Source organism: Diaphorina citri, unplaced genomic scaffold (assembly GCF_000475195.1).
Source record: "Diaphorina citri unplaced genomic scaffold, Diaci psyllid genome assembly version 1.1 scaffold495, whole genome shotgun sequence".
Lineage (NCBI taxonomy): Eukaryota > Metazoa > Arthropoda > Insecta > Hemiptera > Psyllidae > Diaphorina > Diaphorina citri.
In genome coordinates, this window is record NW_007377930.1 from 90,753 (window position 1) to 103,420 (window position 12,668).

At 38.9% G+C, this 12,668-nt stretch overlaps 2 protein-coding genes across 2 annotated transcripts in view; both read right to left on the reverse strand.

Annotated features, from left to right (window-relative positions):
- Positions 1 to 151: 151 nt before the first annotated feature.
- The window catches only part of LOC103509414 (transmembrane GTPase Marf-like), a 20,682-nt gene continuing 8,165 nt past the window's right edge, over positions 152 to 12,668 (reverse strand). The window contains exons 4-17 of the mRNA XM_026823758.1: positions 11,162 to 11,312; positions 10,303 to 10,545; positions 9,888 to 9,894; positions 9,504 to 9,660; positions 8,936 to 9,135; positions 8,373 to 8,401; positions 7,796 to 7,975; positions 7,541 to 7,653; positions 4,121 to 4,335; positions 2,951 to 3,174; positions 2,405 to 2,420; positions 1,747 to 1,923; positions 1,221 to 1,377; positions 152 to 674 (exon numbers count right to left, since the gene is read on the reverse strand). Of these exons, the coding sequence (XP_026679559.1) occupies positions 470 to 674; positions 1,221 to 1,377; positions 1,747 to 1,923; positions 2,405 to 2,420; positions 2,951 to 3,174; positions 4,121 to 4,335; positions 7,541 to 7,653; positions 7,796 to 7,975; positions 8,373 to 8,401; positions 8,936 to 9,135; positions 9,504 to 9,660; positions 9,888 to 9,894; positions 10,303 to 10,545; positions 11,162 to 11,312 (2,074 nt within the window). The 3' untranslated portion in view covers positions 152 to 469. The remainder of the gene's footprint in view (positions 675 to 1,220; positions 1,378 to 1,746; positions 1,924 to 2,404; positions 2,421 to 2,950; positions 3,175 to 4,120; positions 4,336 to 7,540; positions 7,654 to 7,795; positions 7,976 to 8,372; positions 8,402 to 8,935; positions 9,136 to 9,503; positions 9,661 to 9,887; positions 9,895 to 10,302; positions 10,546 to 11,161; positions 11,313 to 12,668) is intronic.
- Positions 8,849 to 10,184, reverse strand: LOC103509410 (transmembrane GTPase Marf). Its single transcript, XM_008474025.3, has 3 exons — positions 10,141 to 10,184; positions 9,504 to 9,660; positions 8,849 to 9,135 (listed from the first exon to the last, which is right to left on the reverse strand). The coding sequence occupies exons 1-3, from the start codon at positions 10,178 to 10,180 to the stop codon at positions 8,931 to 8,933; spliced, it is 402 nt and encodes a 133-aa protein (XP_008472247.1). The 5' UTR covers positions 10,181 to 10,184; the 3' UTR covers positions 8,849 to 8,930.

Below are 12,668 nucleotides of genomic sequence, written 5' to 3' on the forward strand. Positions count from 1 at the left end.
AAAAAAATCAAATTTATTTAGGTAAAAATAATATACCGAGGGGTTGGGTAAGGTAGGGGGGGGGCGTTGAAAAAATGAGAATATGCCCAAAGGGGGCGCTATGCAAAAATGTTTGAGAACCACTGGTATAGAGTCTGTATAGTCTCTAGCATTTTCTAGATTTGGTTTTGCAGGCGACTACGGGCTACCAAAAGTTGTGCGTCTACGCTTATAATGTGAGACAAGCCTAAAACCTTTACCCTTGGGGAAAAAGAAAAAAGAAAAGAAAAAAAAAAGGAAAAAGAAAAAACAAGGAAAACTCATCTCTTACGAAACCAATTACAACCGAGTGCAGACTTACCCAAAAGGAAAGCCTTAAGAAGGGCCAAAGGAACTGCAGCCTTAAGGAGGGCCAAAGGAACTGCAGCCTTAAGGAGTGCCAAAGGAACTGCAGCCCTAAGGAGGGAACTACACAGGACATTTCTCCTCCTTAACTCATATTGACCAGGTAGGCTTCCTGGAACATGTCCAATTCTTTGATCAAGTAGTGTGCTTTGTTTCGCAACACTTTGGCATTGTTGCTTGCTTCCTCCACTTGTTTGAGATGGGAGTCGAGTTGTTTGATGTCTTCATGCATATCATCAGTAGCGCGGTCTACCAGTTGACACAGACGGGCGAACGTGCTGGACAGCTCTCTGTAATTAAATTGAATGAATGAAGTCAGTTCTATGTTTTAATAATAGTGCTTATTTTTTATACTGCTCGCATAGGACTGAAAAGTCCCTTTACTCCAGCAGTAGGCTACTACTATTATTGTGGTCAAATTCTCAAATTATATTGATGATAAAATTCCATACCTCGGCTGGGATTGAACCCACGCCCTCCTGTTTACCAGCCGGGCGCCTTGACCACTACACCACCGAGGTAGGTTTCTTTATAATTTCATTTCAAAATAATTTCATTTATATATTTCTTAAAGAGGTTTAATGAAGGGAACTGTAACTCCTAGGGTCTTGTTGTCCCAAAAGCAAAGAGAGCAGGAAGACAGGATAGGAGAAAGCCAGCCGTTCCGAGAACGAACCTTATCTGTTTAGGATAAAATCCGCCCCGCGCGGAATCGAATCCACAACCCTGCGCTTACAAGGCAGACGCACTACCAGCCGAGCTAACTAGGCTGGCAGAGGTAAATATATGTTTAGATTCTGTTTTGGTGTAAAACCAAGAGTTCTCATTAGACTTACTGTTCAACTTGATGACTACAGTTGGACGAAGTGAGGTCTACAATCATCTTGAGTTTCTTGCTAGCATGTGCTACATATTGACTTTTGAACTCTCTCTCTTTAGCCTTATTACTCCAAGTCAACCACTCGTACAGATAGAGACAGGAATATACAGCACCTGGTGTAACGGAGAGAGACAATGAATATTGAATATGAAGTAAAACGCCTAGTTCTAGATTTAGACACCTAAATCGTAAATTATTTGGGTGAAGCTGAAAGCTACAGATCCCCAGTCGCACTAAAGCATCAATTCCAAACATCTGATTGACCAAAACAGTCTGACGAGCGACAATTTTCGTTCATAAAGCCTCTTTGACAAATTCTATCGATTTTTTTTAATTTTTCCCTTTACCCTGGTAATGCCGCCGCTAATCATTTAAATAAGCTCCTCATTTATTCTCACGAGGCATGAGGCTGTGTGCACTCCGTATTCCAATCGACCCTCTCGGGAATCGAACCCGGGACCTCTTTCAAAACCACTTCTTACCTGTAACCATGATGAGTCGCCATCCTACTGTCTTCAGCATGAATCCAGCCACCAGAAGTCCTCCCATGGTACCTTGACTGCCTACAGAACTCATTAGTAGCTTACTAGTAATGGACCAATGCTCTGACGTCATCAGAGGTAAGCTAGGAGTGAGTGCTTGATGTGGTGCAGAGTCGAGTGGTGTGTGTCCCATCGGTTGTTCAGGATGAATATGTTGGGCTTGGATAACTTCTGCGACACCTTGTGAAAGAAGTTCTTCTCCTGAAATAAGTAGAAACGGTATGAGTCAACACAGTTTTATTAATTAAACTGGATCAGTCTCTTTAGACGCGGAAAACTTTTGAATCTATAAAATTATGTACCTGGAATTATAATATTCAGGTCACACGAAGGAGCTCTTTTGAGGTCAGTATTAGAATACATCAATACAACTTTTCTATTATAGTCAGGGAGCCAGTGTAGTTAGCTTGGTTGGTAGCGCGTCTGCCTTGTAAGCGCTATGCCGCCAAGGGCAAATCTTATCCTGAGCAGATAATGTTCGTTCTCGGAACGGCTGACTTTCAAATTTTCACCTGTTTATAGTTTCTATTTTTTGTCCAATAATTAAAAAGAAAGCTAAGCGCTAAGCAGCGGGTTCGGTTTCCGCCCGGGCCGAACTTAGGTGTGTGAGGTACCTGAAATTATAATATTCAGGTCACACGAGGGAGCTCTTTTGTGGTTAGTATTAGAATACATCAATACAACTTTTCTGTTATAGTCAGGGAGCCAGTCTAGTTAGCTTGGTTGGTAGCGCGTCTGCCTTGTAAGCGCTAGGCCGCCCAGGGCAAATTTTATCATGAGCAGATAATGTTCGTTCTCGGAACGGCTGACTTTCAAATTTTTACCTGTTTATAGTTTCTATTTTTTGTCCAATAATTAAAAAGAAAGCTAAGCGCTAAGCAGCGGGTTCGGTTTCCGCCCGGGCCGAACTGTATCCTAAACAAATCAGGTTCGTTTTCGAAAAGGCTGGCTTTCTTATATCCTGTCTTAGTGCCCTCCACATTCTTTCGCTTTCCGGAATGACCTTTCTCTCGTGACTATGAAGCCTTCGGGACAAAAACTTCTTCCACCGTTTCACTCACAAAAAAAAAAAAAAAAAAAACTTTTCTCCCGTGTCAACTCTCAACCCTCGCTAAATTTGTAAGACCCAGAACCCCTCACTTACCGCTTGGTGTTGATTCCTGACAGCAATCTTGTTACTACCCGATCCGGCAAACCTCTGAATCAGCGCCACAATCCCCCACGAGAATCTAAACTCCAGATCCTCTACAAAGTCAGCACATAGGTTGTCGCAATTCAGACGGTATAGTACTTCGAAGGGTTCGCGGCGCGGTTTGGCAATGCCGGAGATATCAGCGTTGTGTTTGGGTAGTAACTTGGACATTTTCTCTGCAATCAGCCAAGGAAACAAATGAGGAAATCTACCAAAGACACCTGCTTTGGTGGGGTAGTGTTCAAGCCGCTAGTCTGGTAAGCAGGAGTGCACAAGTTCGATCCCAGGCGAAGCATGGAATTTTATCCTCATTTACATATTTGATAAATTGATCGCTTAATAATGGAGTTTCTTTCTGGTCTTGGTGGGGTAGTGTTCAAGCAAGCCGCTAGTCTGGTAAGCAAGAGTGCGCAAGTTCGATCCCAGGCGAAGCATGGAATTTTATCCTCATTTACATATTTGATAAATTGATCGCTTAATAATGGAGTTTCTTTCTGTTTTCCTGATGACCCGGGAACTAAATCGGAACAAATGTCACGTCTTTATTTTGTTCATCTACTACGGGATGGGCATGCTACGATACAAGGCCATAAAGTCTAATGCAGAAAATCTTTCATTTCTATATTTCTTGTATTTTCTTTTCTTGTAAATTGTGACTACATATGTAAATTTTTGAAAAATAAAACTACAACTCAAGTTGTGAACCTGTTGATAAAAAAAACCTGTAGTACACACATACATACATACGTACGTACATACATACAGACCATGGGCTAAAAACCACTTTTTTGGAATCAGGGGATCCCAAAACGGATATTTCCAACCATTTCCCGATTTTGAAAATTTGGAGCGATTGCAATACTTTCTCATTACCTTGTATAGGTTCCCTATACCTATACGTAAGAGTAATAGAAAGTAAAAAAACGGAGGTAAAGGATAAAACCGGCCTAGTACTCAAAACTCAAGTCATTTAAGGTAAATAGGTATAAACTATGAAGCCTTCGGGACAAAACCTTCTTCTACCGTTTCACTCACCAATCATCTCGCGTTGACTGCTCTCAATATTCATAGCATAAACTTTGAAGCCTTTGGGACAAAACCTTCTTTTACCGTTTCACTCACCAATCATCTCGCGTTGACTGCTCTCAATATTCATAGCCAAGGCACTACTCAGTCTGGACCTGAGGTTACTGCCCAGCCCTTTCTCCACATGGTGATGTAGCTCCTTCTTATACACGTTCAGTACTAGAGGTTCTGGATGGAAAGGGGTGTCAAATTCGTCCACTAGGACTGAAAGGCGACGGATCTCATCGCTCAATGCTTTAGACACCTGAGGAAGGAAAAAGAAAATTTGGGGACACGGTTAGCCCAGTGGTAAGGCGCTTGCTTGCCATGCAGAAGGTCCCGGGTTCAAATCCCACCATCAACAAAAAATTACACTCGTTTTTCGATTGCAAATACATCAACGGGTTACTTTCTAGTGTCCTCGTGCTGACCCAACACCTAAATGGGAAGTATTGTATCTCTTATCGCCCATCTGATAAGAAAGGATAGCTACGAGACAGACCAAATCGGTTGCACCGTTTAAGAGTTACCTACTACACTTACTATGAAACAAGCGACCATACAAATTAAAGAAAATATCAACGGGTTACTTTCTAGTGTTCTCGTGCTGATCCAACACCTAAATGGGAAGTATTGTATCTCTTATTGCCCATCTGATAAGAAAGGAATGGGAATGCTACGAGACAGACCAAATCGGTTGCACCGTTTAAGAGTTACCTACTACACTTACTATGAAACAAGCGACCATACAAATTAAAGAAAATAACCCCTTTTTTCACAAAACATAAATAATAACACAGGTTAGCATTAGAACAAAATCAAACAATTTAATTATGTTTGAAAAACTTTAGATTTTATCTAGACAGTATGATTGTAATTTCATATTGAGTTTGTCAATATTCAAAGCAGGGGCGGTTTTTTCAAGTAGTGTAAACTTGTGAAACTAGGTTACTTCATCGCTCAATGCTTTAGACACCTGAGGAAGAAAATTAATAGGTGAGATAATTTTCACACTAATGGTTCCGTGAACTATAGGAATCACTCTAAAAAAAGGTTGCCTTGGACTGAAGGGATAGGAACTTCATACTACAGACCCCATCTACCATCTGTTAAAGACCCATTTTTTCATTCGTTCATTCACGTTGAATTGTGAGTCAGCTATGCGTGATACATTCCTAGGGTGTATCTCATGCCCATGATTAATTCACCGGGTATGGAATTAATACGTCAAAGGATTTATTTGGTAGGTATTTATTTATTTATTTAAATATGTATTTAAATAGGAATGAAAGAATATGACAGATTTTAAAAACTATTATAGTCTTTGTTCTTAAATTAACTTACTCTACAGTTTTTCTCTCAATAAAATTAAATAAGACGGTGTTACAGAAAGTCATCGAGTCATTAGGTGTTATTTATAAATAGGGTTTGTAATAAATAAATGGGAATAAATAATATATTTGTTACCTTTAAAAGAGATTTATCTTATTAATCTAACCATTTTCAATATCACATCAAGCAGAGGTCTCATTGGAATACATATTAAAGTAGATAAATATTAAATACCTATTTCGTATTCTTCTAGGATATTTCACCTTTAAACAATAAATTGTTATCTCTAAGGAAAGCCACAAGATTCAGATTATAAAGGATAATCTGAATGTGAAATTGTGAACCCCAACAGAGCTTATGGTGAAAAATTTCAATAAATAAAATGAAGAATATAATGAGATCTACAGCACAAACCCCAACAGAGCTTATGGTGAAAATTTTCAATAAATAAAATGAAGAATACAATGAGATCTACAGCACTCAGGGCTATGGCATACAGCAAATAGAGTACAAGGCTATGGGACATAGCCCCAAGATAGACCCCGGGCCATGGACCGTAACTTCAACCTTCATAAGAAAGGATGGGGGAAAATCAGAAAGTTTAAATAAAGAAATAATCAAAATAAAATTAAAGACCGATTTCCGTGTCACTTCTGGAGTGCCAGTTTAAAAAATTGAAATAGATAATTCTTTAACTAGAGTTTATATCAGGATAAAATTTATATTTTATCCTCTAGTAAACTTATATTTATATTTATATTTATAGAGGATAAACCGATATTTAATATCGGTCGACTGAGTCAAAAGTGACAATGGAATCGGAACAACCTAATAAAAGAAATAATTATAAATAACAACTGAAAAAAACAACTAACTGATATAAAACAACAGGTCAAATAGAGCTCAATATCATTTCATCACATAAAACACCCACGCTAATAACAAGAGGTGAGTTTGACCAACTTAGCACTAACTCCGGATGAACTAAACAACCTCTCTGCACACGACTGGTAAAAGTTTCCGTAAGAGATACCAGCACGAAAACACGTTGAACACATCATTTCCTGATAGATCACTGAAGTTATACAACGTTGGCCGTGGTTGGTATCCGGATGGGTGATCATCGAAGCAATCGCCGCGTGCTGTTGTCCCGGTCCCACTCAGACTGGGTGAGTTTAATGTGAGGTGGCTTGTACGGGTAGCTAGTCGCCAAATGAAGGATAAAACCCCCGTCACAAAAGAAAAAAAAATTAGAAGCCACGTTAGGCTTGTCTCACATTAGAATCGTAGACGCGAGAGTTTGAGTTGCGCGGAGTCGCCTGCAAAACCAAACCTATGAAAATGGTATAGAGTCTACATATAGTCTCTAGCATTTTCTAGATTTGGTTTTGCAGGCAGAGGAAATAATAAGAAAATAATATTATGTATTGACATGAAAGAAGATACCTTAATGTGAAGAAAAATACAGAGTTATTTTGTAACCATCTCTACGGAAATTACACACACAGTCCAAGATTTACCCATCAATAATGGCAATAGTAATTTTATTACAAAAGTCAGTACACACGATATGTTTTAACTGTATATGTTTATGTTTACGATATGTATATGTTTTAACTTTACGATTTTCAAGTTTGTTTGTACCTAATTGTTTTGCTGTCCGTTGGGAAAAATTCGGCAAAAAAATTTCGGTCCCGAGACTGAGTCTTTTGGGGCCTAGATCTCTTCCTGAATGAGATATAGTAGATATACAGTTCACATAGCCACCAGTCTTACCCTTAAGACTTACACCCATATTTATGAACAAAATGCTGGCTCTTAAGTTCGTGCTAAGAATAGTCTCAAGGCATTTGATTGGTCAATTTTGACTTGAGAGAAATACTTGGAACATGATTATTTGGAATTACAAATTAGAAATGAAAGACACCTTAAAATATAGAAATAACTAGGGTTCTTTTTTCCGGTAACCAATGAAAACTTTGTTTATTTTCAAATCGATTGCAAAACATACGCCACTATTTACCCTCCAATAATAGTGGTAGTAAAAACTTTTCATTAAGGTGTTTTAGGTTCGATTAGTTTTTGGGGGACCTCCTCCTTCCTTAGTGAGATATAAGGTTCACATAACTACAGCCTCCTACTTACTGTGAGATGAGTTTGCCTCCCTGCAAATGTTGCGCGAACTTGGTTTTCACCGCCGACTTGCTGATGCACTCCTCGAATTTTCGTTCGAAATCTTGAAACTCGAAATATCGTGCCTGGAATCAGATACACGGTTACTACTTACTGTGAGATGAGTTTGCCTCCCTGCAGATGTTGGGCGAACTTGGTTTTCACCGCCGACTTGCTGATGCACTCCTCGAATTTTCGTTCGAAATCTTGAAACTCGAAATATCGTGCCTGGAATCCTTCAGCCAGGGCCCCACTGTGAGGGGGCAGGCCGCTCTGCTCCTGTAGTCGGGCCTGTAGGACTTCCTTGGCGGACACGAAGAATACCCTCTCTCCTGCCTCCTTGCCTGAACACAGCCTTAGCTCCTTCACTAGAAAGTCCACGGCTCTCTCCAAATGCTGAGCCCGTACCTGAGGAACAGATTGATTTTTATGAGGGTACTTCAAACGAAATTATGTAATATTAAATGTGCACCAATTCCAACACCCATTGCACATGGACCGTGCTAGCACAAGCAATACATATAAGGGAAATGACGATTTTGTTTGAATTATACACTTGAGACGGTCCATAATAAATATTTAGTCCGTCAATAAATATTATTATTTCTATTGAAAAAAAAGGCTGCAAGCTATGCTAGAAAATTTAATGAGAATTTGTTAAATAAGTGAAGTAATACCAACTGAACTGGGTAAGTAAAGAACAGAAAAGAAGCTATTGCTGTAAGCTGTGATCTCAAAGGTAACAAAATTTGGAAGCTAAATACTAGTAGGTTGGGTGGATGTGCGAAGGAAACAAAATACTTACAGCATTTTGTTCACTTGACTGCATGAAAAATAAACATTGTACGTGAATTGAGGACGGGGGCATAATCAAAGGGAAATATAAGTAGGGGATTTGAATATTTTGATTTGATAACTACAGAAACTAAATAAATTTTATTCACACAAATTGTACATATACAAAATTGAAAATACCATAATGGAAATCAAAAATGCTTGAAAAACTGAAGAAGATCATCCACATACTTGAAGCTTAAAGCTCGAAAGGAACAAGAAGCAATTGTCATAAGAAGAAAGAAGATCCATGAAAGAATTAATTGCCAATGACCTGAGCTGTTCCCTCCTCAGTCGACACAAACTTGAGCTATTCCGCTAAAGTTTTAGACGAGGAGGGTTCAGCTCAAAGTTTATTGAGCTCGAGATTGAATTGATCTGAAGAATAAAAATAAAAAAAAAATCCTAATCCTACCTAAACTGAGTTTTTTTTGGGGGGGGGGGGGAGGGCCAAAGTAACTGCAGCCTTAAGGAGTGCCCAAAGGAACTGCAGCCCTAAGGAGGGAACTACACAGGACGTTCATCCTCCTTAACTCATATTGACCAGGTAGGCTTCCTGGAACATGTCCAATTCTTTGATCAAGTAGTGAGCTTTGTTTCGCAACACTTTGGCATTGTTGCTTGCTTCCTCCACTTGCTTGAGATGGGAGTCTAGTTGTTTGATGTCTTCATGCATATCATCAGTAGCGCGGTCTACCAGTTGACACAGACGGGCGAACGTGCTGGACAGCTCTCTGTAATTCGATTGAATGAATGAAGTCAGTTCTATGTTTTAAAATAATTTCATTTATATATTTCTTAAAGAGATTTAATGAAGGGAACTGTAATTATTTATTACTTAGAGGTTTAATGAAGGGAACTGTAACTCCTAAGGTCTTGTCGTCCCAAAAGCGAAGAGAACGAATACAGGATAGGAGAAAGCCAGCCGTTCCGAGAACGAACCTTATCTGTTTAGGATAAAATCCGCCCCGGACGGAATCGAATCCACGACCCTGCGCTTACAAGGCAGACGCACTACCAGCGAAGCTAACTAGGCTGGCAGAGGTACATATATGTTTAGATTCTATTTTGGTAGAAAACCAAGAGTTCTCATTTGACTTACTGTTCAACTTGATGACTACAGTTGGACGAGGTGAGGTCTACAATCATCTTGAGTTTCTTGCTGGCATGTGCTACATATTGACTTTTGAACTCTCTCTCTTTAGCCTTGTTACTCCAAGTCAACCACTCGTACAGATAGAGACAGGAATATACAGCACCTAGTGTAACAGAGAGAGACAATGAATAGGTATGGAGTGAAATATCCAGTTCTAGATTTAGACATCTAAATAGTAAATTATTTGTGATGAAGCTGAAAGTTATTTGGCAATTTTTGAGGGTATCAGAACACTATTAACACCCATATTTAAGTATTAACAAAATACTAGCTCCCAAAAGTCGCACTGAATGAAGCCTTAATTTCAAACATCTGCTTGTTCAAAATTACCTTCAGTCTGACTCAAGAGCGAGAATTTTCGTACTTAAATACTGGCGTTAGACTCTCAAGAGCCTCTTTGACTGATTCTATCGATTTTTAATTTTAACCATTAATGACACCACTGATCGCTACTCATTCAAAGAAACTCCTCAATTATTCTTACGACGTTGAGTAGCTATTTTCCGTTCTGTAAACGCAGAGCGTAAAAACTTCGACTGACTCTGGAATCGAACCCGGGACCTCTTTCAAAACCACTTCTTACCTGTAACCATGATGAGTCGCCATCCTACTGTCTTCAGCATGAATCCAGCACTAAGGTCTCATTGACCCAAAAGCGAAGAGAGAAGCAGTTACAATTTCCTCTATCAAACCTCTTTTTAAAAAATGTGAAAAGGCTCTGCTTTACCACTCTTATTCCACTTACCGTCACCATAAGCGTTGACTCAGCGTTGGCCACCAGAACAAACACATCCGCATCCAGACAGTGCTTATCAATCCATTCATCCAGGTTGGGCGTCACATCAATACCGGGTGAATCAACAAACACAACATCATCCCTCAGTAGCAGACATTTGTCACGAGGCCAGAATATCTTCACCAGGGTGGACTCACTCAGCTTCTCCTCGCACAGAGCGTTGGCTAACTGAGCCACCGATTTGACATCTCGCTGCAAAGACAAAATCGGATGAAATAACTTACTAATTTATAACATAAATTATGTGCATTTATTTGCAGACACGCCAATATATTACATATTCATATGAAAAGTGATAAAAGTGCCAGAGTGCCGCTAACATGTTGAATGCACCAGTTCCCAATGAATTGTTTAATTGAATGGATTGCTTAACGTTACGCGTAGTTGGTATCCTTATGGGTGACCATCTGGGCTATCGCGTCCCGCTGACTTTTCCCGGTCCCACTCAGGTTGGGTGATTTTCATGTGAGGAGGCAGGTATCTTGTCACCGAATGTAAGGTAAAACTCTCGCCAATAATGCTCCCCAATCTTACCATATAGAGTTTTCAGGTAACCCAGAGTTCAAGAAATACTCTCCTGTGTAAATCAAATGGGTGACGTCAAAGAAAACCCCTTGACACTGTGTTAATTACTCTCATGTTGGATTTCACCAATATTTATTCAGTCATTAAAACTCCTGTTAATCTAACAGCCAGTTAATTTCCATTTAATTTGTATTGGCTTAACAGGGCTGTTAAAATAACGGGCTGTTTGTTAAAATAACCTTGGCAGTTATGCAGTGACGTTACCCCGTATCAAATAACTTACCTTTTCTTCCGAGTCCTCAGTAACCAGATAGCTCTTGCCTGTGTCGGAACCCTCCACCTGTAGGAAGCAGTTAGTAGTATGTCCTATGCCACTGGGCAGAATCTTATCACGTAGCATAGCATTGATCACGCTGCTCTTGCCGTTACTCGTTCTGAAATAGAAATGGATGGAATCAGTGAAAATTCGCGATAAAATTCTATGAAGATGTACATAGGTAGTATAGTTCAGTATGTCAATCAATTGTAGATAACAATATTGTTTATTAATTTAATTTATAAGCACGTAACTAAACATTTGTGTGGTGTTAAAATAACTTAAATAACCATAGTGTAGAATAGTTCAGTATGTCAATCAATAGAGAAGGAAGATTTTTTCCAAGTCACTAAATAAATTATCTTTTCATATTCATTTTCTTTCACACAGTCCAAAAATATTTTTTTTATTTTTTTACGATACCCTCAGCGGGAGAAAATCAAAATCGAAATTTGAAAAATAAGTCTTCCCGCCAGCCATTATCGAAACGCACTCTGATTGGTGGACTTAGCGATGACGTCATCGCTCCCTATTGCGGTTTTCATGGCTGCTAATCGTATTTGTTTCTATTGAAATCCTCAAGTTTTAGACAGAAGGAGAGTGCCGTTTATTTGACAAAAATAATTATTTTTTTCAGAGAATAGTTAATTAAACACTTGAAGTTCTTTTTTCTGTGAACCTACACTTGAAACGTTTACAAGTTTTCATTATGGAGGCTGATTTTTCCAAAGCCAACCCAACTAACTTGCCTCAAGTAGATATGCACACCAATGGATTTTTTCACAAACCATCCAGACTTCCATGGAACTGAGATGAGAGGAATTAAAGCTGCAAGGTAAGGATTTATGTTATGCATCTGAACTTTGATTTTGATGTTGGAAATTCACCTTTTCCATAGGAGAAAAACTCCAGTTGAGTGTATACCTACCTAAGCAAATGTAAACTTGTAAACAAACACAACATAACCTAACCTAGTTTAGGATAGGTGTTCAACATAAAAAGTACCCAATAGGTTAATTGGGTTTGAAAGGCTGGAAAGACATGGTGTTACCTAAACCCAGGTAGTTTTCCACCTTTCTTATTAGAATTATTACTGGGTCTTTTGTTACCTCGGAGTATGCTTGGTAGTGCAGCATGGAAGCTAGAGAAGTTATGCTCAATATTATTTGCAAGTACCTACTATTTGGGTATTGAAAATATTTTGGTGAATTTTTATATTCATTGTATAAGGAGGCATGTTGGTAGAACATAACTCTAATTCGGTGGAACATAGATAGCCTTGTGATGCACAGAAACTATACATGTAATCACAAGTAGGGTATAACTAGTAGGTAAGTATGTAGGTACTTTACGATTTTGTAGCCATAAAAAAAAAAAAAATAAAATAAAAAAAAGTAGGTTTGTGTTGTATAGGTATTCTGACCTTTTTTTTTCTGATGTAAAATCTCTTCTTTTCTATCTTATTTCAGATCTG